Source organism: Peromyscus eremicus, chromosome 16_21, assembly GCF_949786415.1.
Source record: "Peromyscus eremicus chromosome 16_21, PerEre_H2_v1, whole genome shotgun sequence".
Classification (NCBI taxonomy): Eukaryota; Metazoa; Chordata; class Mammalia; order Rodentia; family Cricetidae; genus Peromyscus; species Peromyscus eremicus.
In genome coordinates, this window is record NC_081432.1 from 29,410,213 (window position 1) to 29,435,818 (window position 25,606).

A 25,606-nucleotide genomic window follows, 5' to 3' on the forward strand; every position below is an offset into this window, starting at 1 on the left:
GGAGACTAGTCACCAGATTCTCTGTGTGCACCCGACCCACATCCGTGCCACTTTGGCCTGTTAAAAGAGTCTTTGTAGTCTGCAAATGTGACGGTTTTAAGAACACCCAAGAGAGCGGATGAGCGTCAAGGCAAGGAACAGTCACCCAGGGCTGTCTCTCTTTTTGGAAAGAGTGATATCCTCTGTCCTTCTTCAGGAAACTGTAACTTGGGACAAGCCTTCCTATTTCCCTTAGAAAATAAAACATCTATGCACTGTGCTTTTCAGGGATAAATAAATACTAAAACCTACTGGGCGGAAAGGCCGGTGTGTGTAAAAACCATGGAAACAAACTTCTGGTGTGGGTGCTTCACATGAAGGGACTTGTGGGCCATAAGGGCAGCGGAGGTTCTGCTCAGAGTGACTCTTAGGTTTATTGACCAGTTTTGTTTTGTTTCCTTGCTGGTTAGCTATTTTGAGTTTCTTTAACCAAAATAGATAAGTAAAGTGGAGCAACAGCAGAAAACACTTGGCCTTCTTCAAGCAGCCTTCTTTTCAGAGGGAGTCTGAACGTGCTAGAGAAGAAAAACAGTGTTGTCAGGGTGCTGAGATCCTGCAGTGCTATTCTTAGTATCTTGGAGCATTTTTATGGCCTTTTCAGAAATTGCAAACAGAACACGCCAATTCTCGTTGACATAAATACTGTAGGTGCCTGGATTTCATTTGTTTTTGTTTTAAAGAAGGGAGCAGGCAGCTGGGTTGTATCAGCAGCAGCAGACTAGGCAGAGTGGAGGTGTGGGGGCGTCTCGGCTCTAATCAAGAAAAAGAATCTGATACCTGGGATGCTGGTGGGACCTAGTGGTGGGCAGTTCTTGTGGGATGGCCATGAACTCTAAGTGTTCTCTAAAGGAGACTCTGCCAAGTTAGGATCTTTTTTCCTCTTAGTTTCCTTTGCGATTGTGTAGTTTATTTATAATGCCCTGTTCCCTTTACTCCAGTGCACCTTAGTGATTAAAAAGACCACGGTGACTCTCCCAGGTTCTTAATGTGGTGCAGGAAACCCACCACCACCACCACACACACAGTGAGGCAGTCTATGCCCTCTTCAGGCCCTCACTTGTTGTGTTCTCTACCCCTGTCCCCACCCCCTAGTACAGCTGCAGCCATGGGTGCTGGAGCCAGAGTGGTGGCCCGCTGGGTCAGTCACCTGGCTGTCCTACAGTGAGCAGTCGAACTGGGGATGTGCTCTGTTTTATAGATGGGGAAACTGAAGTACGCGGCAGTTATATATTTTGCCCTGGTTTAGTCTGGCAGTGAGCTGTGTTGTATCATATAAGGACCAAAAAAATTTCCATGACATTTGTTAGCTTTTAGGTAGGTTTATTCTTTGTTTTAAAATTATGATAAAGTACACATAAAAGATAAAATTTACCACTTTAGTGCCCCCCCCCTTGTGTGTGTGTGTGTGTGTGTGTGTGTGTGTCTGAGTATGCTGATATGTGCTGCATCACTATTTCTGGCCCAGCTTGTATTTTAACCATTTCCAAGTATATGGTTCAGTAATGCTAAGTATATTCACAATATTTCATTCCTGAGAGGAGTCCTGGAGCCTTGGCAGCATGGATACCGGGGAGAACTGGGTTTGGTTGGATTGAATTGGGGTAATTTTCCTTTCCACCTGCTGTTTTTTATTGGTGAGTGATCAGCAGCCTCCTGTCTTCTTCCACTGGACATGTGATGTGGCTAAAGAGGAGAGGGCTGCACTCTATGCTCCTAGGTGGTCTGTTGTGACTTTGTCTAGACCAAGTCCTCCATAGACTCGTTCCCTGAGCTTAGGTAATGGGATGACACATTCTTCTAACCAAACAATGATGGTCTCTTTCTGTGCACTGTGTCTGCGGGGCCCTCAGTTATTCTAAGCATGGTGGCAATGAATCTGCTTTGTAAAGAGATGTATTAAATCTACTGTATATGCCTGCCCTGCTATACACATGCACCTGCTGCATTTTACCATGACTGGCTCCTCCAGAGACACCTCCCCGTTCCTGCCTCCTTTGTCCTGCCCCACGATTGCAGTCCCCCTCCACTCTCAGAGTCCCCCACCTGCAGCCCACCTCTCCCACTACTCACATCCCTCCCCTCCTCTCTCCTCTGCTCCTTACTCTTGGTCTCACCCCTTCTCTTGCAAGACGCCTATTTCCACACATACTTGACTCTGCCTGCCATACCCCACCCCAGGGCACATCGTTAGCTTCATCTCCTGGGACAACTGTGTCACATGGGATCTGCCCACTTTGATGGCTACCCCTGTAGAAAATGAGCCCAGCGTGCTTCCTCAGTTAGGGTACAGCCCACTGAGGGTCATGTTTGTGGACAGAGGAACAGATGCAAATTGTGGGCATTTGGCTTAGAGGTTATCATTCCAGACCCCCTCCCCCACATTCTGGCCCTTTGCCCCCATGAACTCAAAATGAAAAGACTGACTCAACCATTCAGAACTTTAAGGCTCTGTTCTAAGTTTTCAGGGAAATCTGCAAATAGAAAAATAAGTGCCCAGAGTGGGAAAGATGGAGTAGGAAATACAGATAGGGCGAGGGTCACCGTGCTCATAAGTGATGCCTAGAGAATGTCTTCCCATCCAGAAATTGTAGAGTTCTGCATCTAAGCAGGTCTCTGCCTTGGCTCTCTGGAAAGTTTTTGTAATTTCTTTCACATAGATGTCTGCTTTATTATTTTTTTAAAAGTAGTTTATTTCCAGTGAGTCTCTTCGCATTCCTCCAAAAGTTCCAGCAGCAATTCTGATGTATACTTTCAACAGTGAGCAGGAGCATTAGCTCCAAGGCCTAATTCATTAAAAAAAAAAAGTTCACCTTTCCTTCTGCAGTAATCCTCAGTATATGTATGTTCCCCCATGTTATTCTTTTGTTGTTGTTGTTGTTTATTTGTTTGTTTTGTTTTTTGTTTTTCGAGACAGGGTTTTTCTGTGTAACAGCCCTGGCTGTCTTGGAACTTAATCAAATCTGTAGACCAGGCTGGCCTCGAACTCACAGAGATTCACCTGCCTCTGCCTCCCGAGTTCTGGGATTAAAGGCGTGCACCATCACACCCCACTCCCCCATGTTATTCTTAAATACCAGTGTCCATGTTGTTCTGAGTGTTCTGGGTCTGGTTGGGTGACAGCACCCCTTTATATGAGGAAGGGACAGCTGAATTTACTTTTCCTCGTGACTAGTGCCCTTCCCCCATCACTACTTTCTTTGTATCAGTGATTCTAAGACTGAATCTTTGAGGTTGTTCTCCAGCCCTGTCTGTGGTGGGATGGAGATGCAGGTGGAGAACAGTGTTTGCGGCACACTGGTGTCTGTCAGTTTTCTACATCAGCAGCCGGACAGACGGGCTGGAGTCGCTTGCTCTGTGCTGGGCCCCCAGGTACTGCCTTCTGCCTCTACCTCTTTAGTTTGCACCCTTGAATGACGCGGCCTGGTGGCACCTGAGCTTTGTGGGTACCAGAGCAGTGGGGAGAGTGACACCTTAACAACTTTCCCCACAGACCTTGTCTGATGCCAGGGGACTGGGGAGAACTTTCTCCCTTTGTTGCTCTCTTTTTAACAATTCTATTTTCATAAGAAAGGCTAAAGAGGTAACACTCCTTTAGTAGCATCAGGGGAGGTATATTTCCATTCCTTGAGAAAAAAATATTGCCACACTGTCCTGAGGGTCATCCTACATCTGTTTAACAAGCAAACCAGAAAAACGGTGTGGTTGCGTTTTCTGAACCACCCAGGTCTCTGTTGGTGTCTGAGGTTCCTTGGAGAGGGTAAAGGAGAGTTTACACTCCTTATCATGTAACTCTGTCTCTTGATGGTTGTAAAGTCACTGTTGTTTGTTTTAGAATGAGTCTCACCCTGGATCCTAGACATTTGCTGTGCAGCCTGGCTGTCCACACACTCATGGTCCTCTTGTCCCAGCCTCCTTAAGAGCTCTGATTATATGCATGGTCCACCATGCCTGGCTCTTCAAAGAAGTTTTGCTATTTGAAGATGAAAAGTTGTTAGGTGTATTTCTTTCCGTTTCTTCCTGATGTCTTTACCAAATTCGATGTTGCTCTCCAGACTTTCAGTTGTAAAGATTGGGATATGTTTGTGTTAAGAGGAGATTCCAAAGACTAGGACTTTGAGTGTGACACAAGACCCACACATGTCCTGCTGCAGATGGCAGGAATGGTGTGGCTCTGTGGCAGAGATTTGGAGACAGAATGCCCAGTTCCAGCTCTAAGAATTAGCCACACCACTGTTATTAATGCCCATTCCCAGCAAACTTTTTCTCTGCAGTCCTGTTACTGCGGAGCACCAGGTTCCTAGGGTTAAGGGCAATTTACAGTTGGACAGAAAGGTTCTGGGCTTATGGAAATTTACATATCCTCCTGAGGTTTAGTTTTAGTTCACAAGTCAACATTCAAATAACCCAAGACACTTAGAGAGTCTCTTCCCCTTCTAGGTAATCCAGTTGCCCTCCCCACAGGTGTATGTATATGGGTCATCTAAATAGCTTTCTTTGCATCCTGTGTCTCTAAACAACACTTAGACATCTTTAGTGTGCTGGTGGCTTTAGACCGTCAGTTTTTCTGTGATGTACCTTCATTTCTATGGAAGAAAGCTTTCTGTGCAGGGCACATCTCATTCATCTGATGGTTGCACAGATGATGTGCATAGACATCCTACTGTATCCTCATTTAGCTGGAAAGCCTTTGCATGAGGAGCTTCAGCATGAGTGTTCTGCTCCTGCAAACTGGTTCTTACAGCATCCAGGACTAGTAATAGAACTGTAGCTTAATGCCTGCCTTAGGGTTCCAAGGTCAGCTGTTTTAAAGTTCCTCCTGCCATCTGTACTAGCTAGGGTTCTCAAAAGGAATGTACATACAGCACACACACACACACACACACACACACACGCACGCACACACACACGCACACGCACACACAGACACACGCACACGCACATTTATTAGAATGTACTGGATCAGCTTAAACAATACTCTGGAAATAGTAATAGGTTGCATCACACCAGAAAAGACCAAGAGTCTAGTATTTGCTTAGTTTGCAAGGCTGGTGCCTCAGCAGTCCATGTCTGATGCCAAAAACCTGGAGGATTCCTGGAGGATTCCTGGAGAGCCACTGGTCCTCCGCCCAGTGAAGGCAGGAAATGTTGGTTCTAATATCTGAGAAAGAATCAGCAGCAGCAACAAAGTAAATTGATTTGGTAGCAAGAGGCAAGGCCAACTAAGCAAAAGGCAAATGATTTTTCTCTTTTCCATGGTCTCTTTACCTAGGCTGCTACCTGAAGGTGCTACCCAAGTTTGGGGTGGGCCTTCCCGCATCATCAGTGAAGGGTAATCAAGACAATTCCTCAATTGACACTCTGCCAGGTGATTCAAACTTGTGGGAAGTTGACATTTAAAAGCAGCCATCACAGCAAGTTCATTCTTTGCTAGTGGAATCTACATTGTGTATGTGCAGGTAGTTAGGGAGGACATGTCCCTGTCCTGTGTAGGTGAGGGCTCTGCAGTGGAGCAGAGGAAGGACCCAGAGGAACATCTGGGGGGCTAGCTGTCAGAATCTGGGAAGGTCAGAGGCAGGGGAAGAAAGGATTGATGGCCCTTTGTAAAGAGAGTATTCGGTGTTGTGTGATCCCTAGGCCAGAAAAGTGGTAGCAGAGTCTCATTATAGAGGGTTCTTCCAGCATCCTGCTCAGGAGTATGGGACAAGGCCATTCTGGGGTTCACTTCTGTGGTAAGAATGCCCCCCATAGTCTGGGGCATTTGAACACTTGGTCTCCAGTTGGAATTGTGTTTGGGGAATTTAGGGTGTGTAACCTGTTAGAAGAAGTATGTCACTGGAAAGTCGTGTGCCACTTGTACTTTGCTTTCTCTGCTTGGTGCTTACAGTAAAGGACATGAGCTCTTGACATAGCATGAGAACATGCTTACCTCTTCCCTACCATGATGGAGCTCTTACCCTTCTGGAACTATAATCCCAAATGAACCCTTGTTTTATAAGTTAGTTGCCTTGGTCATGGTGCTGGACTGTGGTCATCATGCCGGACTTTGCTGTGCTGAGTGGAGGGTGGAACTTTCACCAACCAGCTGCCCTAGAATCCTGCACAGCAGCACTTGGGGATGGTCAGAGCGAGCTGCCTCAGCATCTTCCTGCTTTCCATCAGAGAGACCGATTTGTGTTGAGACACGGATTGTTTGAGGACAGGATGCGCAAGTGTGATGGAAGAAATCAGAAGGTACTCCGGGTCAGGGAGGCTGCTTGCTGCAATGGTAATTAAATTACAGCATGAATGTTGGAGGGACAGTCAAACCGTAGCAGTAGAGCAGCAGGACTTTATGACGTAAGCCTGGGCGGTGTGAGCCTCTGATAAGGGTTTTGTAACTGGGGTTCAGGACCTATCAGCAGGGGCTGGTTAGGGGTTGGGAGCTACAGGGCAAGGCTAGGGCCACAGGGAGGTCTGATAAGTCTTGCTGTGCCTGAGGCTCACGGCGTTCAGTCACCATTGTCATGGGGACTGGCTTCCATCCAGGGTGATCTCTTAGCACATACACACAAGACCTGTCCTGTGAGGATGGAGAAGCTGCAGTTAGAGTGTGGCAGCCCCTTCAGTGAGGTTCCTGTTGCCTGGCTTGTAGCACCTCAGCTCTGTCTGCAGTGGGAAGTGGGAAATTGAAGCTTCCCTTTTGAATTGGAAGGATGAAAACCAGCATCTTCTCATTTGAACTTTTTGGCTAGTTAGACCAGAAGTTCACTGTTGCTCTTACCACAAGAATGATGGATGTTCTCGTCTACTGGGGGAGAGGATTTTAACGAGGCCACCTCAGAGCCCATCCAGGGTTAGTCACATGTTTACTCCATCCATAGTTTTTGCCTTGTTGGGATTTTGAAGGTTTGCAAGGCCCATCTTCCCCAGGAGCAGCTGACGTTTCATTGGGGGAACAGCCTCAGTCACTGGGTGGTGAGGACCTCCTCAGAACTGTACCCTATACACTCCTGTGTCTAAAGACAGTCTGTTCCTGTGAATTGGTTGCTTCTGCTGAGGGAAATGCTACAGGTGGGCTGGTTGGAATGCACCTCATACCTGCTTCTGCTGAGGGAAATGCTATAGGTGGGCTGGTTGGAACGCACCTCATACCTGCTTCTGTTTGAGGGCTGGAATTGATGTCTGACATCTGTGAGTTAAAGGGAATGATGAACTGAGCTCTGCTCTGATTCAGGCTGTTTGACCACTTAACTACCATTACATTGTATCATGGCCTTTGTGGTTGGGAATTCTCAAGGGGAATGAGTCTTTCATGTTTTCTAATGTCTGGGACTTTGGCTAGAGTTAAATCAGACAGCCACTGGGAAGACTCACCAGCGCATGGCTTCTTGGCTAGCCCAGGAGCAGTACACTCAGCTCTGGCTGTCAGTGTGTCCACAATACTCCCCATCCAGCCTTCTTCCACGGTGATGCAGGGCCACCAGGCTGACTGTGCCCACCTTCAGTAGTCACCTCTGATCTCCCTGTGGTCAAAGCAGCACAAAGCCCATGGAGTTCAGAGAGGGACATAGAGCCACCCACCCTTGCGACAAGTATTACAAGTTGTCAGAGACAAGGACAGAATCTCCAGTTAGTGGAAAAATACCGACCCCTGATAAGACAGGGAACTAGATCATCTTACAGTCAGGTTGCCTAGCAACAGGACATTGAGGCAGAGCCCTTGACCCTTTCACCCTGTAAACATCCTATACAAACATCCTGTTAGCTTGCCCCACCTTATGCAGATGACAGCTTCTTGCTCCCCCCACCCTGCAGGAACTATATAAACCCTCTTGGAGAAAAATAAAGTTGCACCTTGATCAGAATCTAGACTTGGTGTATTTCCTTGTATCTCCTGTCCCTATCATTCCGTCCTTAGGGTAGTCGAGAACCCGTTGAAGCCCTGCTGGCAGGGCAACAAGTGTAATCTTGGAGTCCTTGTAGTAGTTTGAATGAGAGTGGCCCCCACAGGATCATGTGTTTGAATACTTAGTCCCCAGTTGGTGGACCTGTTTGGGGAGGATTAGGGGTGTGGCCTTGTTGGAGGAGGTGTGTCACTGAGGGGGAGCTTTGAGGTTTCAAAAGCCCATGCCATGCCGTCTTGCTCACTCTCTCTGCTTGTGGATTAGGATGTAACTCATCTACTGCCCAGCACCATGCTTGGTGCTGTGCTCCCCACCATGATGATAATGGATTAAACCACTGAAGCTAACTAAGCAAGCCCCCAGTTACATGCTTTCTTTATAAGAGTTGTCTTGGTCATGGCGTCCAGTCACAGCAGCAGAACAGTGACTAAAACAGTTGCGTTGGTCTTGGTGCTTTGTCACAGAGATAGAACAGTGACTAAGACAGTCCCTTTGTGTAAAAACACAGTGACACCATAGAGCTTTGCCAGGAGCACTTAGCTGATAGAGCTGTAGGTCAGATGAAGCATTTTGGTTCACTAAACACACTCAGAAGAGCTAGAGGCAAGCACTCATCTGTCTAATAGCAGAATGAGTGCAGCAACATTGTGCTGGAACTTTCTTTGCCAATTATACTTGAAATGTGCTCAGGGAGCCTTCTGTTTGTACGATTTCTATTTTGAATATTTTCTAAATTAAAGTGTTCTGGGCTAGAGCAACGGGTGGTGACAATAGCTGGTCATTTTCCTGAACTGCTGCGAGTCCTTGATAGGGGAGCAGGTTACTGTCCACCAAGCACTTCTCTGAGGTTGGTATCACTGTGGAACATTTGCCGCATGGCATCAGGGTTGGGGATCAGCTTAGAGGACAGTTTTGCAAATGAGTACAGTGCCATTCTTCTCTGAGAAAGTTTTTAGATGGATGCAGTCTAGGTGCTGGTAGCTTACACCAGTAATCTCAACACTCGAAAGAGTTTGAGCTAGGAGGATTGCCACAGGTTCTCATCGGCCTGGGCTATAGAATTAGACCCTATTTTAAAAAACCAATCAAGCAGAGTAGAGTGTGGTGGTGCACACTTTTCATCCCAGTACAGGTGGATCCGTGAGTCTGGGGCCAGCCTGGTCTACTTAGTAAGGCCAGTCAGGTCTGCGTAATGAGGCTGAATGAGAAAACAGGCAATAACAGAAATTTTAGAAATACTCTACTTAGTTTGTCTCTCTTAATTTCTCCCATTTCTTGCTTCCCACTGGTGAGCTAGTTCAGGGCCCTCCCTCCCCCTAGTACTTTCCTCCTCTCCTTGAGAGAGGTGTCTTTTCTGTGTCAGCTACGTTCCCCTTCTTGACAATGAGATTTTTGTGTGTGTGTGTGGGATGCTTTGGATACTGATCCTAGTCAGATCTAATGGCAACAAGAAGATGCCTGGGCCCATTGCATACTAACTTCAAGGTCTTCCCAAGCTCACACAGTGGCCAGCCCTGTCAGCAAAGACCTTTGTCCACATTGTGTGTGAATTCCCCATACCTGACAGGAAAGAAGACAGAGAGGAATGTGGGCAGAATGTCAGGACTGAGCATTGACAGCAAAAGTGTCTATGAAATAGTCCTCTGCACAGTAATTTAAAGTGATTTTGCATAATCTAGTAGGTTCCCTATCCCTTATCCAAAAAAATGGGGGCCAGACGTGTTTCAGATTTTCAGAGGTTTTTTATTTTTTTAAAATAATTTATTTAATTTTATTTTATGTGCATTGGGGTGAGGGTATCAAATCCCCAGGAACTGAAGTTACAAACAGTTGTGAGCTGCCATGTGGCTGCTGGAAATTGAACCTGGGTCCTCTGGATGAGCAGCCAGTGCTCTCAACTGATGAGTCATCTCTCCAGCCCCTCCAGAGATTTTTTTTTTTTTTAAAAGAGTATTTGCATGTCCTTGAGTTGTCTTGAGAAGGGAACTGACTCTAAACACAAAGTCAATTTGTTTCTTATACTTGCAGCCTAAAGATAATTTTACACAATATTCTAAGAAATTTTGAGCATGAAACTGAATTTCACGGCATGGAATTTCCTGATTGTAGTAGCTCTGAGCCAAGGCTCAGAATCAGATTTGGGCACATTTCAGATACCGGATTTAGGGGTTCTCAACATTTTTATGTGTTTAGATATCTATGATAAGATGTCACTGTTGGGTCGGGACTAATTCTGCAGAGTTAACTAGAGGTCACTGTGCTCAGACACCTGGTAGATAACCCGCTGGTCAGGTGCCTGTAACCAGACTGGGAGAGGACTGGCAAGTGCCCGCTGTGGAAGGAGGTGGGGAAGTGCTGCAGTGAACAGCGGGCCAGCACCTCGGGCCCGGTGAGCCGCTCTGGGCTCTGACTGTATCGACACGCATAGGGAGAGCTTGGACTGGACCCTAGCTTCTTTGAGGTATGCAATTCTTTGACTTTTTTTTTTTTCTAGGAATGAATCTTTCTTAAACAGACTATTGAGGACAAAATGTTTTTCAAAGCACATCCTTGAGTTTCCAAATGCCAGAACTGCAGGAGTACATAGGAATCTTATTTTCCACTTCTTATAGTCTTGATTTTCCTGAAAACAGAGTATACGTTTTACTGTCTTTGTGAATTGTTTTTTTTTTTTCAGTGAACTTTAAAAAGCGTATAAAAATTAAAATTTGATCAATTGGAATCCCTGAATATTATAGGTTTAAATACTGATTTTTTTTTTTTTCTTTTTCTTTCTCTTGCAGCTGTTTGGGGCAACTTTGTTAACATGAGGTAATTGTTTTTCATTACTTGGGCATTATGGTTGGGTTTTATAGAGTCAGTTGTAACTCAGTTGGCTCATGAGTTAATTGAATATTTTTGATGAGCTGCTATGCTGTTCACACATCTGGGTGTTTCATTTCTCCTATGGGTGTTCTCAAGGGATGCAACTGATTTTAGAGTTTATCCCGGTGAAGTTCATATGGAGACGATGGCCAGTGTGTTACCTGTCTCCGTCCCCTCCTCCTGTAGATACACACAGTTGACACTCGCCTTTACCACTCACGTGTGAAGTGCATTCTGGGTGGCTAGAGTGGGAACAGAGGGCCTTGTGCACAGCTCTTCACAAGGAAGATGTCTTAGAAGTCAGGGTTGCCTTCTTGCCTCAGGGAGCCAACTACAGCTTGAGCCTTCCCTATCTCCAAAATGCTTGGGACCAGAAGCACTTAGATTTTAGAGGGTGGTTGTTTGTTTTCTTTTACATTTTTGGGATATTTTTGCATGTAGAATGAAACTGTGTGGGATAGGACCCGTGTTTAAACATGAAATTCACTTGTATTTCTTACACTATACATAGCCCGAAGGTGACTTTATAGGTACTTTCGGTGAGCCTGTGTTTTAACCCTGACCTGTCCCTTGAGGTCAGCTGTGGAATTTTTTGTTGGTGCCCACCTTGTTTCAGATTTCAGGGTATTTTGGGTTTTAGATGTTTGGATTTTCAGGTTAGGGTTGTTTGGTCAGTACTAGATGTGGTTGTCTATACCTCCTTCCTGTCTGGGGTTAAGGCTTGTGGGACCCTCTAGTTTGAGCATGCATGTTTTGTTTTGTTTTGTTTGTTTTGGGACAGAGTATTACCATATAGCACAGGCTACCTTTGAATCCTCCTGCCTCAGCCTCCCGAGTGCTAGAATTAATAGCCATTCATTACCAAACTGGCTTTCTAAATTTTGAACCAAGTTTAAAAACAAAACTTAAGAAATCAGCTGCAGAGTAACAAGCATTCATTTTACAAGCGGATTTGCTACAGTAGTGCAGTTGTCTGTATAAAAAGACTTTTGCTCCACTCTGCTATCTCCTGGTATCAGGGCATGGAAGACTAGCGCTGCTGTTATGATGGGGAAGTTGGCATTGGAAGCTTAAAGCTGAGCACAAGAAGCAAGCTGGCTTCCCCACCCCCAGCAGCCTCCCCTTGTGGAATTGGTTGTGCGAGGCTGGTGGGGCTGGGTTGATCTGATCCCACTGCCAGTGTGTGTCCCCTAACAAAGGTGGCTGTGTGTGGATAGGTGGGGTGCTCTGGTCTCCTTTAAAGGTACTCTGTTTTTACTTGGAATAACTCCATTTTGTGTTAAATCCCTGAGAAAGCCCAATAGACAAACACAGACCTCTATAGACATGCTACACCCTGCGTCTTAAATTTTCTTATTGGGTGTAACATAGAAGTAAGATTATTTAGTTTAGTTGACACAATCTGCTGGGGGGAAAAAAAAAAACGCCACTTGTTCATAGACCTGAGGAGATTCCCTCACACTGTCCCGTTTTTCTCTTCTGTGCCCCCTGCTGGGGAGAGCTGGAAGTGGCAATCAGTACTTGAGCAAGCTGGGCAGAGGGTCCCTAAGTAGGATTTGCTTTGGGGTGATTGGTTCAGAAACGAATCTTGAAGACACGAAGTCTTTTAACTGATCTCAGTTCTGCAGCTTTCTGCTCAACAGGTCTATCCAGGAAAACGGTGAACTAAAGTTCGAAAGCAAGATTGAAGAGGTTAGTCTGCCCTCCTTCCACTTTGTTCCTGTTTCATTTGAGTATCAATCTCCCCTTCCTGGGGGAGCGGGGCGGGGTGGGGGCTTCATGGCAGCTTGATGTATTCAGTGCTTCTGCAACTGAAGCGTCATCCTCTTCCGTATGGGGACTCTCTGCTGGTCAGTCTGTAGACCGTTTGCCATGTTAAAATCAGTTTTGCTTTATGTGTGACCCTCCCGTGCTAAGCTGGGGCCAAAGAATGGAAGGCCTGTTTGCTCTAAAACTGATTTTTGTTCTTGTTCCAGATTGTTGAACCATTAAGAGAGAAAATCAGAGATTTGGAAAAAAGGTATGCACACTTTTTTTTGTTGTTTGTTTGTTTTGGCTTTAAGAAAATGTCTTAGATAGGCGACAGGAAATATCAGTGTTTAGAATGTTCATCTCAGTTGAGTTCATTATATAAGAAATTACATATGAACTTAGAGAATATAAAATATTAAGTCATTCTCAAGAGAGGACCACCCCCCCACCCCCCCCACCCCCCCGCAAGAAGCTGGGTGTTTAAAGTTGGAATGTAGCCATGCTTGTTTAGAGACAGTCTGTCTGTGATGTGCAGACTCCTGGAGCCCACTGTATCCTTACTGGCCTCGAGCTCACAGCCCTCCCGCCTTGTCCTCTGAATGAATGCTGGAATTTTAAGCCAGTACTACCACACCAGGTCCTGGATGTGGTCTTCTAAAACCCTTTATCATTAAGGACTATTTCCTATGAAAACCATAGAGGTCCTTTAAGAAAACAAAAAGGGAGATTTTGTTTGTTTGTTTGCAATTTGTTTGAAGTTAATTTTTACTGTGGTTTTGCTGAAGCTTTAACAAGGGATCCTAAACTTGGAAAAAAAAAATCCTTCTAAAATCAGGATTGGGGGGATACTTTAGTGGATAAAGCGTTTACCCTGTAAGACTGAAGGCTGGAGTTAGGTACCCCAAATCCCACATGAAAGTTCCATAGATGTGTAGCTCCTGCAGTGCTGTGGGACTGTTGATTTTCCTGCCTAGTTCTTTTTTTTTGAGGGGGGGGACTACTTCCCCCACCCCCCACCCCATGGTTGCCCCTCCCCCACACCTTCCTGTCCCACCCCACCCCCTCTCACTTTTTTGCTGTTGTTTTTCGGTAATGTACTGAGTCCAGTTAGTGATGCCTGCTGCCATGTTGACTGGCCTTGTGCAGGTCACCATACCTGCTGTGGGTTCATGGGGACAGTGGCCATGTCATGTCCCCAGATAGTATTTTATGGCATTCCTTCCTATCCTTTGGCTCTTTGCTTCTTTCTACCATTTCTACGGTGTGGATGAGCCTTGGGGTAGGGACGTGGGCTGACACTTAATGCTGAGCACTAACAGTCACTTGTTCTCAGCACCCTGACAAGTTAGGAGTCTGTGCATTAACTACTACCAACTCTTAACAAAGGTGACTCTGACCAAGGTTAAGATAAGCGCTAATCTAAGGATATATATACATCAGTGTGTCCATGAGGTCGTTTGACATTATGTCTATATTAAAGTAAAGCAACAGTTGTGTGTACCTGCCTGAGGCCTGGCATCTCCCCAGCGACAGCCTTTTAACCAGGTTTACAGTACCAGGCTTGAGTTCCTTCCTGTGCTTCAGTCCAATCTGGAAGCAGTTAGCTATCCTGTAACCTTTATACCACTATGGCACTAGTGGGTATATCTTACTGGTGGTTGGTACTGTGGCATTCTGGCTCTCCCGGTTGACTTTCTTCCCCAGTGGCTGGCACAGTACCATTTGGCTCTGCAAAGGCTAGCCAGCCAGGGAGAGGTTCTCAGGCCAGTTCTAGCTTTATTCCTCAGTGCTCAGTAACCAAAGTGTCTTATATCTTCAGTGACAGAGTCTTGGCACCTGGTTATGGCACGGTGGTGGCAGCTTGTATTATTTTGGGTGCTATGAGGCCTTCCTCATCGATAATACATAGGCACCGAGATTTTAATTAAATACTCTGTGTCTTCTAGGAGCATGATTGTCCATCCATGCAGGGCACCTGTATTATAGTGGTGGCTATGATAAAACACCATTACCACGGCAACTTAGAAAAGGAAGGGTATATTTGGGCTTATGGTTCCAGAGGGATGAGTCCACGATGGCAAGAAGTGGCAGACATGGTGGCAGGAGCAGAAGCTGAGAGCTTTACACCTTAAACCTCAAGCAGGAAGCAGAGAGAGAAAGTGAACTAGAAATGGTGTGAGTCTCTTAACTCTCAAAGCTTCTCTCTAGTGACATATCTCCTCCAGCAAGGCCACGCCTCCTTAGCCTGCACAAACAGCACCAACAACTAGAAACAAGAATTCAAATGCCGGGAACATGTGGGGCATTTCTCATTCAAAGCATCATGTTCTGCTCCCTGGCCTCTGTAATGCAAAATGCATTTTGTCAAACTTCAAAGGTCCCTGTAGTCTTTTATAGTTCCAACACTGTGTACAAGGCCAGTCTCTTCTGAGATTCCATGCAGTATCTTACTTGCGACCTCCTGTAAAATCAAAAAGTGAGTTACGTACTCCTAACATGTAATGGCACAGAAGACACATTACCATTTAAAATGGAGGAATGAAGACACAGTGAGGAAATACTGGAGTAAGCAAAACTCAAACTCCATATTCTGTAGCTCCGTGTCTGATATTTGGGACTTCAATTTTAAAGGGCTTAGATGGCTCTGCCCCTCCAGCTTTGACACCTCTCATGGGTGGGTTCAAATTTTTGTATGCCAGTCGCCTTGGCTCTGGCATATCTAAAGTCTGTGGTCTCCGACACAACCCAGGTTTTGCTTTTGCAGCTTCACACAGTGACTTCTCAGGGCTTTTACAATGGGACTCCCCAAGACATGTTGATTGGCTCGGAGGCTCTCTGAAACTGCGGGAGGTGATTCTATAGCCCCTTCACTCTTTCAGACTTGATGCCTCTAAAGATAGCACCATACGGACAACACTGTCAAGTTTGGCTGCCAGCCTGGGATAGCCCTCGTCCCTGGAACCACGTTAGCAGCAGCTTTTGATCGCAGTTGCCTTTCGGGAGCAGAAAACACTTTATGCTTTTTTTTTTCCTAAGGTGGAAGCTTAGAGATCTCGCCCTTCCCATTGTTCCAGTTCAGATCAAGCCTTTCCTTTAAGGCGTTCATCTCTTTAACAGTTGCAGCCTCTTTTCCACCAAGCTTTGGCTGCACTGTTTCCAGCTTTTCAGTAGTGTCCCAGTTCTCTGCAGACTATGCAGTTTGTTTTCTTTTCTGCCCCAGTTGCCTTTTTTTTTATTTTTTGTAGACCCACTTAAGAGTGATTACTAATAACCGTGCCACGGGATCTATATTGGGCTCTCTTAAAATCTTCTCTGCCAAAGAAGTGAGTCCATCACTTTTAAATTTACCATGAGCAAGTTCTTAGGACAAGGACAGAAAGCCGTCACATTTTTGGCCACAATATCACAAAAACAATCTTTAATCTAGGTATTAATATTCTCCTTCTTTGAAGGCTCTTGACCTGGGCCTCCACAGTCTGTGTGGCTCTCTCAGCACTACAGTCTTTCAAGCACCTAATTAATGGCCTTGGGTTGATTTTTGTATAGGGTGAGTTAAGGATCCAGTTTCATTCTTCTGCATGTAGATATCCACCTTTCCTAGGTCTGTTTGTTGAAGATGCTCTCTTTTCTCTAGTTTGCATTTTTTGACATCTTTGTTAAAAATCAGGTGGCTGTACACTTCTGGCCTTGTGTCAGGGTCCTCAATTCTGTCTGATTCTGTTCCATTGGTCCATGTGTCTGTTTTTGTACCAGTACCATGCTGCTTTTATTACTGTGGCTCTGTGGAGTAACCTAAAATCTGTTATGGTAATACCCTAGTAGTACTCTTTTCAGTCAGGATTCCTTTGGCTATCTGGGTCTTTGCTTCCATGTAAATTTTAAGAGCCCCCCTGTAAAGAGTATCATTAGGCTTTTGATAATGCATGGGATCTATAGATTGCTTTTGGTAGAATAGCTGTGTTCACAGCATTAATCTTGCAAATCCATATGCATGGGAGGTCTTTCCATCTTCCACTGGCTTCAAACCTAGGCTAGTCTTCTTAGAGGAGCACTCTTAACACTGAAGTCTTCAGTTGTATTTCAAAAACCCCAGGGCAACTGGCTAAAAGCCAGCCTGTTTAAAAAGTCTATATGGGCCATAGCTTTATATAGGTTCAAGTGGGTGTATGCAGAGGAGGTATAGAATAAGGACCAATCAGGAAAGAGCTTGTCAGCCTGGGAAATGAAAACAAAGCAGGCCAAAACAAGGAGGATTTCCAGTCTGGCTCATCCATTGATGTTATTGTGCAATTGCAGAAAGCAGGGCGTAGCCGCTTGGTACTTAGAGCCTTGACTGCCAACCTGTGTAGTTGGGGCCTTTCCCCCCCATTACCAGCACTTGAGAGGCCGAAGTGGGATACCTTCTGACAAGCTGGCTGGCTGTACTCGGTAGAATCAGTGAGAGACCTTGTCTCAGTAAACAAAATGGAAAGCCATTGGAGACACACAGCATCAGCTTTGGGCCTCTACACCTACTCACACATGTGCATGCATACACACACACACACACACACACACACACACACACACACACACACACTCCTTCTAAATTCATCTTGATTTTTATAAACTATGACAATCTAAATACATGTCCATACAAACATTTTTGTTTCTTTCCTCCAATTAAGTATAGTATCTCTGTAAAACACTGGAAGAAAAATGTAGGTGTGTTGAAGTTTTCCTTATCCAAGCTATGTGAATTCCTAAATTCTCAGTGCACATAGATTGAGGCTAATCGTTCCCTGCTTGCACTTGTGCAGGGTGGTCTCCTAGAAAGTTTCAGAACAAGAGAGTCATCCAGAGGGCCTAAAATAAAGTGCTGTGTGGAGTCTGTGATCATCCATCTGCCCTTGCCACAAAGTTGCTCAGATTGTCAGAACTTAGTTCTGGTCAAGTGGCTGGGAGGGAAGAATTGAACAGCAGAGGCTTCCAAGCAGATCAGGCTCCAGCAAATGTTCTCCTTATCACTTGGACTTGGGGGTATCTCCCCTGAGTGCACAAGTCTGTCATACAAGCAATTACTCTTTATCACTTGCAATTCTAAGTCAGTCACATCTCAGGCACCAGGACTTATTCCTTCTGTGTTAGGTGACAATTTTGTGGCAAGAGTAACAGTTGAGGGCCTAGAGAGGTGGCTCAGCACTTAAGGTCACATGCTACTTTTGAAGAGGACCCAGGTTCAATTCCCAGCACCGAGTTTGGGCTGCTCACAACCACCTGTACCTCCAGTTCAAGGGATCCAATGCCCTCTTCTGGATACTATAGAGAAACGCACTCTAATATACATATATCCACACACTAATACACACGTACTAATTTTGTGTAAAAAATAAAATACATCATAAAAAAGTAATGATTGAGTCCTCAGAAATTTAAAAAAGGAAAACTAGTACAAAGGTTTTCTTTCCTGGGTGTTTTAGTTATTTGTCTTAGCATTCTGTAATCCCCTTATCAAGTCCAGAGCAAGGAGGAGGAAATGGAGAGTCATTTCTCTTTGATTTTAAAATGTCTAAATGACTAATGGGCATAGGAATGGAGAAAGACCCAGCAAGCATGTTCACTCCTTTTCCTCTCATCTTCAGCTCAGCAGTCAGGCAGACTCTTACCTCCAACTCTCAATGAAGGAGAGGTCATTGTCAACAAGTTCCCTGAAGAACACAGTGGAACGAAGCAGAGGCAGAGGAAGTACAGAGTAAGGCCCTGTCCTCAGCCAATTAATACAATGTTATTTGTAGTTTAAAAATCTCCTTACCTTGATTTGTGCAGAAATTCTGTTGCTGTCTATATTTTCATTGGCTAGAAGCCAGAAACATTTTCTCCAATAAGACTGCATAATTTAGGATTTTTTTGTTTGTTTTTGTTTTGTTGTTGTTGAGACAGGGTTTCTCTGTTAGTTTTGGTGCCTGTCCTGGATCTCGCTCTATAGACCAGGCTGGCCTCGAACTCACAGAGATCCGCCTCACTCTGCCTCCCGAGTGCTGGGATTAAAGGCGTGCGCCACCACCACCTGGCAATTTAGGATATTTTAATATTTTAATCAAGATTTTTAACAGATAAATTGTTCATGGGAAGAAACAACCCATTACAGGGTTTAATTTCTTTAAACAGACTCACTGGTTAACTTACAGAAAACTCAGCGAGGCAGGCAGCTTCCCCGAGGCAACGGTTTGCAAACAGAATCCCTCAGAAGGCAACGGTGGTGTGGCTCCCATTGACACCTTTGTGATGTTCTTTGTGCTTTTAAACTAGAGGAGACGTGGGAGCATTTCCACAAATGCAGTTTTGTCAATCTGAGACAGAGCTGCCTTAAGAAAGAGGCAGGGCTTGGCCTCTGGGTCTCCATATTGATTTCTTGCTAAAACAGCCCGGCTTTCCTTGATGAGTGAGGCCTGGGGGAAGAGCTGGAGTGCTTCCTTCCCTGAGACCATCTCAGGTGTGACTCAGGAGGCTTTGTGCTGGAATTCACTGGACCCCTGGTTTCACTTTCTCAACTGAAGCATCCTCTTGACAAGATAGGAATGCTTCTAGAAATAATGTGCTTTTTGTTTTGTTTTTTATGTGCTTGTTACTTTGTACAAAGTGGTCTACAAGAAACGAGGTGGTTGACAATACGTATAGGGAAATACGTGAGGACAGTGTTCTGTACAAGCCTGAGCAGGAGTTATATGTGGCCTTCTTATCTTAACCATTTCTGCCCTTCCCTTCTCCTCCTCTCCCCCATTCTCTCCCCACATAGCTCCCATTCTCTCTCCTCCTCTCTGCAGACAGTCTCGAACTGTAGCTCACGTTGTCTTGAGCCTCCACATTGATTCCCATTTGTTAATACTGATTTTGCAGTCATTCTTGGTGTTTGGTGTGGTTCTAGTACCTTCCACAGAAAAGTAAATCCTCAGATCTTCCTTACATAAGGTGACATAACCTGCGCACTTAAATCATCTCTAATGATGTGCTTTGGTCAGTGAGCATGTCGTGACAAGGGGAAAGTAATGACAAGGGAAAAGTATCCACTTACTCCACACACTGAAAGCATTTCTCATCTACAGTTGGTTGAACTCAAAAAGCCTGTTGCATGTGTTGCTTTAATTCATTTCCATTTCTCTCAATGTCCTTTGAATATACTTTGTAATGATGATGATTTGATTTTCCTTTATTGTGGTGTGGGGTTTAGAACCCAGGGCCTCTGCGTGCACAGTAAGCACTCTGCTCCTATGCTGCATTCTTAACCAAGTGGTGACTTAGGAGAGTCCTAATGAGGTGCTTCCTGGTCTTCTGAGTGTCCTAAAAACTTAAGGCTGAAGTCTAGAATGACTTTAAATAATTGATAAAGTGATAACTGGGTCCTAGTTGTTTTCTACTGAGGTACTATGTGTTACTTTGATAGCAGGGATGCACACCATCGGCTTTAGTTTTAAAGTATACTCCCTGAGAAAACTACTTACCATTTTCTTCCTGGGATAAATAACACACCAAGTTTGCTAAGGGGCTGTAGTTGGCCTTCGATGTTCTCAGGTTCCACATCACTTTCAGCCAACTATAGTTAGAAAATATTTGGGGGGATATTGCCTCTGTAGTGAGCATGAGCTGAAGTTTTGGTTACTCCCTGAACTACGGCATAGTGACTGTTGATGTAACCTTGGGTTGGTGTCGGATGCCACATGAGAGGCATTCAACGCGTTACTGTCAGGTCTGGACCAGGTTCGTTCGTTCTTCCAATGAAAGGCTTTAAAGGCAGGGAAAATCTTGAGTGCAGCACACAGTTGCAGCAGAGAGATTGCAGACACTGCAGACCAATCAGCTGGCTTTTATTAGAGGCAAGGGAATGCCCACAGCAAGCACACAGAGAGGAAGACCCTTTGAGGGAGGACTTTGAGCCCCTGGCCTTCTCCATGTTTAACTAGAGCAGGGTGTGTGGAGGTCAGGGGTGCGTGAGAGGTGAGGGTTCAGGTGCCTGAAATCCAGTCTGTCCTCCACAGTTGGGGGTTTTAAGGGTCTTTGAGGGGCCTTCCTTCCCTAATTTGGGGTTGGTCAGCTTGAATAATGTCAGGGAGTTGACAGACCCACAGTCCCCCGAGTTAACCTTGAACTTACCAAACAAGTCTACTGCAGGAGGATCCTACTAGGAGGGATGGATGACTGTTGGGGGTGTGAATCTCACCAGGCCTTCAGGCCTTTGTCTCAGGTCGTGAGTTTCAGGAAGAAGCTGGAAGTTTGACATCTTTGTTATCCATTTGTGACCCTTCCATATCTGCCTGTCTGGGATTGCTCTAATTCCTAGTCTCAAAAGCATACCGGTGTGTGTGTGTGTGTGTGTGTGTGTGTGTGTGTGTGTGTGTGTGTAAGAGACTTGAGCATCCTCCTCTATTAGAATCCTCTGGTATCTTAGAGCTAACCCCTGAGAATGCTGAGGGGTGATACTGCGTTCAGAGCTAATAACTTGGATTGGTTTGTTCTGTGGCTGATGGATACGCTCGCTCCTGGCATTCGCTTGGCAGTCTTGTACATTGGTCCTCTCTGAACCATGTCTCCCTTTTACCCCTTTGTTTTTTTGCAGTGTGTACCTGCCAGCTCACTCCCCTGAGACACAGAGAGTGAAACTCCCGGGTTGGCACTGTAGTTAGCAGTACAGAGAGCTTGACTAAGATGTTAGCAGCCCTCAGTTTGATACCCAGCTCTATTCGAAAACAACAACAGAATAGAGAGAGTCTTGAAGAGGAAGCCGCAGGGAGGGAAGGAACCACCACCGTGTCCAGTTCTTTCTGCGTTTTTCCTGGCCTAGTAGAGGTCATGTCTCTGCTCTCTGTTGCTGCTAGCGGGTGGCTTCTTTCATCACTACCTCTCAGCCTGTAGAATGGGAAAAGAAAGTGACCTGGGACCCAACTGAGACGCTGGAGCGGTTATGTCTGGACCAACTGCCTTTATTCACCAGCCCCCACATGCCTAAATGAAAGAGATGGTATAGCAGAGAATCATTTGGCAAGTAGGGTATCTTTCCAGCTTTCCCAGGTCTTCCAACATAGCCAGAGGCCTCTGTCTGCTCTCCACAGCACGGAGAACATTCCACATTTGCTGGCTCTAAGCAGCATATAGCAAAGACAGTCTGTGACTGGGATGGCCACCGTGGGCCCTGGGTGAAGCAGGAAGTGCTGAGTTGCTTGGAGGCCACAGAGCTGAGAGCCCAGGGTTGCCCCCCCCCCACCCACCCCCCCCCTTCAATTGTGCTTCTGTCTGCCTGTGCTTACAGTGTGCAAGGAAGCTTGTCATTTTGAGAACAGGAAAGCTCTTCCTAGGGAAATTCTGCAAAGGAAAGGTCTCTGATTGCCTCTTCTCAGGGAACAGCCCCTGTATCATGAGTGTGGTGTTTCCATTCAGTTCAGTGACCATTAACACATGCTCTCTGTACCAGCTCTGTGCACGCTGGGGACGGGAGGTTGCAGACAGCCTCACTCTTCTCCAGTTACAACAGTAACTGCAAAGCTGCACACAGATTCATCTAGAGCGCTGCCAGGGAGTCTGGCAGAAACTTCTAGAGCAGGAGAGTTTTATTCTGTGTCTTTGCTGTCTTGAGAATCAGTCTTCCCCATGGACCTGTGACTTCACATTGCTCTTGTGCTTTATCTGATGCAGTACCCCCACAGTGCTGCCAGTGTGTGTGTGTGTGTGTGTGTGTGTGTGTGTGTGTGTGTGTGTACACTGAGGATTGAAGCCAAGGTCCTCCCATGTCTTATCACTGTTACATCCTCAGCTCTTTTTACTACAGTTGTGGGGAAAGGCAGAGTCTCACTGTGTTGCTCAGGCTGGCCTGGAACTGTTGATCCTCCTGCCTCTGCTCCCCAGGCTGAGGATTAATGTGTGTGGCAGGCACTACCACGTCTAGTGCATTCTACGATCTTACCTGGCTGAGTACAGGAAGTGCTTCTCCTCTGCTGCTGCTGCTACTATCAACAGCTTCCTTAACCTTAACTCAGCCTGAGTCTCCAGCTGGAGCCAACCAGGGATATTAAGGAATGTCTCAAACCGGAACTAGCCAATGTCCCCTCTGTTCCCCTCTGGAGGAGAAAGGAGCGATGAAAAGCCATGCTCTGAGAGCAGATGGAAAAAAAAAAAAAACTCACCTGAGATGGTTTACTTCAACAAAAAGATATACATGTATATATACTTTAAACCAGGCATTCCTTTATCAGTACCGAAAAAGGTTCAGAGCTATTTGTCGTAAAACCTGTAGGGCTGGCTTACACCTCAGTGGAGTGTTGCTGTTTCCTGCATGGATTGCCAAGCCAGGCTTTGTCCACAGGGTTCTGAGAGTGCTCCCCATACCATCTATGCAAAGCCTGGGGAGTGACCCGGGAACCACATTGGACTGACTTTCCCTTTTAATCTCTTCGTATTATAGTTTCACCCAGAAATACCCACCAGTAAAGTTTTTATCAGAAAAGGACCGGAAAAGGATTTTGGTAAGTTTACACACCAGATTCACATTTATATCATTAAGAAATTTGCTCTATGTTGAGATTTTTGCGCTATTAAATTCTACCTCCTCATTTGAGGTTTTATATTTTTAGATAAAAATATAAATTTTGGGCATAAATATAGATAATGTATATGTATATTTATATCCCATTTGATGTTTTATATTTCGTTTGCATTGTTTTAATGGCATCACATACGGACAAGGAACCTTGTACCATTAGCAGCTACTTTTCCTTTTTGGCTCCCAGCATCCACTAAAGCTGCTCTCTATCCCCAGGGCTTTGCCCAGTTCGAGTGTCTCATGTGATGAAATGATGCACTGTGCCTTCTTATGTCTGGCTTCTTTGACTTAATGTTTCCAGTGTTGTCCCACTACCTTCCTTTTCATGGGTGAACAATGTTCTGTTTTATAGATATGTGCCATATCTTGTTTGTCCATTTCTCAGTTGATGGACACGAGCAGGTTCTACTCTGAAGCTGCTATGAATCCTGTTGCTGTGAAAGTAGGTGATGTTGTGTAGGTGTGTGGCTTCTTTCTTTGTACTCAGAGATAAAGGAAATCTACATTGAAAAGGCCAGAATTAAACTGTCTATAGTCAGAGACAACATGTTTGTATTTATAATATAAAGAATCCTCCTAAATAGAATTGCTAGAACTAACCAAAGGGTTCTGAGCTGAAGGATACAGTCTATGTGGAAATCCTTGAAGCTCCGTACATGCAACTTTTAACCTTCTCTGTTTCTTGGACCTCAGTGGTGACTACCCTAGGGGCTTCCCTGACTAAGAGTCTCCTTGTTTAATATTAATGCAAGCTCTCCAGGAGAAAAATTATATCTTATTATTTTGTGGGATGCTACAAAGAGATTTTACTGTTGTGGTTTTTTTTTAAGTTACATCTTTTTTGAGGCACCATACACATAACATGCAATTCACTGTTTAAAGTATAATTCGTTGGGTTAGTTTCTTTTGTAATCCCAGAGTAGCATAGCCCTCACCAAATCCAGTTTACCGTAGTCGTAATGCCCCAGAACCACCATATGGTAACCCTAGGCAACTGCTTACCTCTCAATCTATATAAGTCTACCACTCAGCTTCATCATAACAGATAGGGTGACACCACATTTGTTTGTCTGTGATGGCTCCTTTTACTTAGCATGTTTCTAAGGTTCATCCATGATGAACTGGGACTATTCATGGGCTCATTGGCCATTTTTGTATCTTTGGATACTTTTTTTTGAGGTGACTTTTCCTTGTTATTACTGGATCATAATAGAGATTTTTTATATTTTTGCAGGTTATTACCACATTTTTGTTTGTAAGTTGTTTTCCCATTTTGTGAAAATTCTAACCATCAAAGAGTCAGCATGCACTTGGAGAGATGGGAGAACTCCTCTTTTTGCATGGACTGTGACTCAAGCTAATGCTTTGGAGAAGTCCAGCACCCGCCTTAATAGGTCAGGTGACAGTGTGGTCACCCAACGGTGGTCCCTGCGTCCCCTGACCACCAAAAGGAATTTTCCTCACAGTTGAGCATGTTTACAGGTGCAGAAATGGCAGGAACAGGTGTTTTGCTGGTCAGTGTTTTAAAGGTAGTAATAAATGTACACACACACACAAAAAAAATTGTAAGCAGCAGTAAAGGCACACAGACTTGACAGGTAGCAATAAAAGTATGCCTTTCTCAGCCAGTGGACCCACAATATGACTTTTGTTCAGATAGCTGGACACAAGAGAAGAGAGAGGGCATCTGTCCTCCAGGCAGTCTCTGGCAAGTGTTTGATTCCCCAGATAAAGGAGTTGGGGCATTAGCCAGCAGGTGGAAGTCAGCACACCAATAAAACTTAGACTTCTACTAAACTATCATAATGAGATGCACATGAAAGTATGTGTGTATGTGTACACGTGTGTGTGTGTGTGTGTGTGTGTGTGTGTGTGTGTGTGTGTGTGTTTCTGTATCCCTATCACCTCTACTTCAGGTGGTCTATTTTTGCTTATTTTTTTTTAACTTTTGATGTTTGTGTTTCAGTGGTACAGTTCAGAAGTTATTGTCCAATCTAAAGTCACAAAGACTTGTCGTGTCCTTTTCTAAGGGTTTTCTAGATTGGAACTTAAATTTAGGTCTGTATTATTATAAAACGTGAGAACATGACTGCTCCACGGTATGGTTGAGGGGAAGGTTTTTATTGTGGATGAGGGAGAGAACAGCCAGAGGCATCTGGAAGAGTCCAGAACAGGGAGAGGAAGTAGTAGACTAGACACGGCCAGTAGACTGAACCAGGCCGTGAGAGGAGAGGTGGAGGGCAGAACAAGAGAGGAAGAACGAAGTGGGGGGCTGAAAGGACCAAGAGGGCACATGGCCAGAATGGCAGGGTTGTGTAGGAATGAGAAGCGAGGGGAAGGGAGCCCATGAGCTGAGAAGTTTAGGGTAGAGGGTGGAGTAGAAGAACTGAGAAGAGCCACAGGTACCCAGTGAGCCTGGAGTCCAGCAAACACTTTGGTATGCTGCTAGGAGCTACAGTTAGCCATTTGTCCTGAATTTCTTTTGGACCTGACAATTATA

At 45.1% G+C, this 25,606-nt stretch overlaps 1 protein-coding gene across 3 annotated transcripts in view; it reads left to right on the forward strand.

Moving 5' to 3' along the window:
• Uxs1 (UDP-glucuronate decarboxylase 1) overlaps window positions 1–25,606 on the forward strand; it is a 78,305-nt gene that overhangs the window by 11,371 nt on the left and 41,328 nt on the right. For 2 of the 3 annotated variants that reach the window (XM_059281574.1, XM_059281575.1), the window contains exons 2-5: window positions 10,706–10,733; window positions 12,431–12,479; window positions 12,764–12,807; window positions 22,969–23,029. In XM_059281574.1, the coding sequence (XP_059137557.1) occupies window positions 10,706–10,733; window positions 12,431–12,479; window positions 12,764–12,807; window positions 22,969–23,029 (182 nt within the window). Of the gene's footprint in view, window positions 1–10,705; window positions 10,734–12,415; window positions 12,480–12,763; window positions 12,808–22,968; window positions 23,030–25,606 lie in introns of all 3 variants that reach the window. The other variant, XM_059281573.1, reaches the window with a different exon arrangement.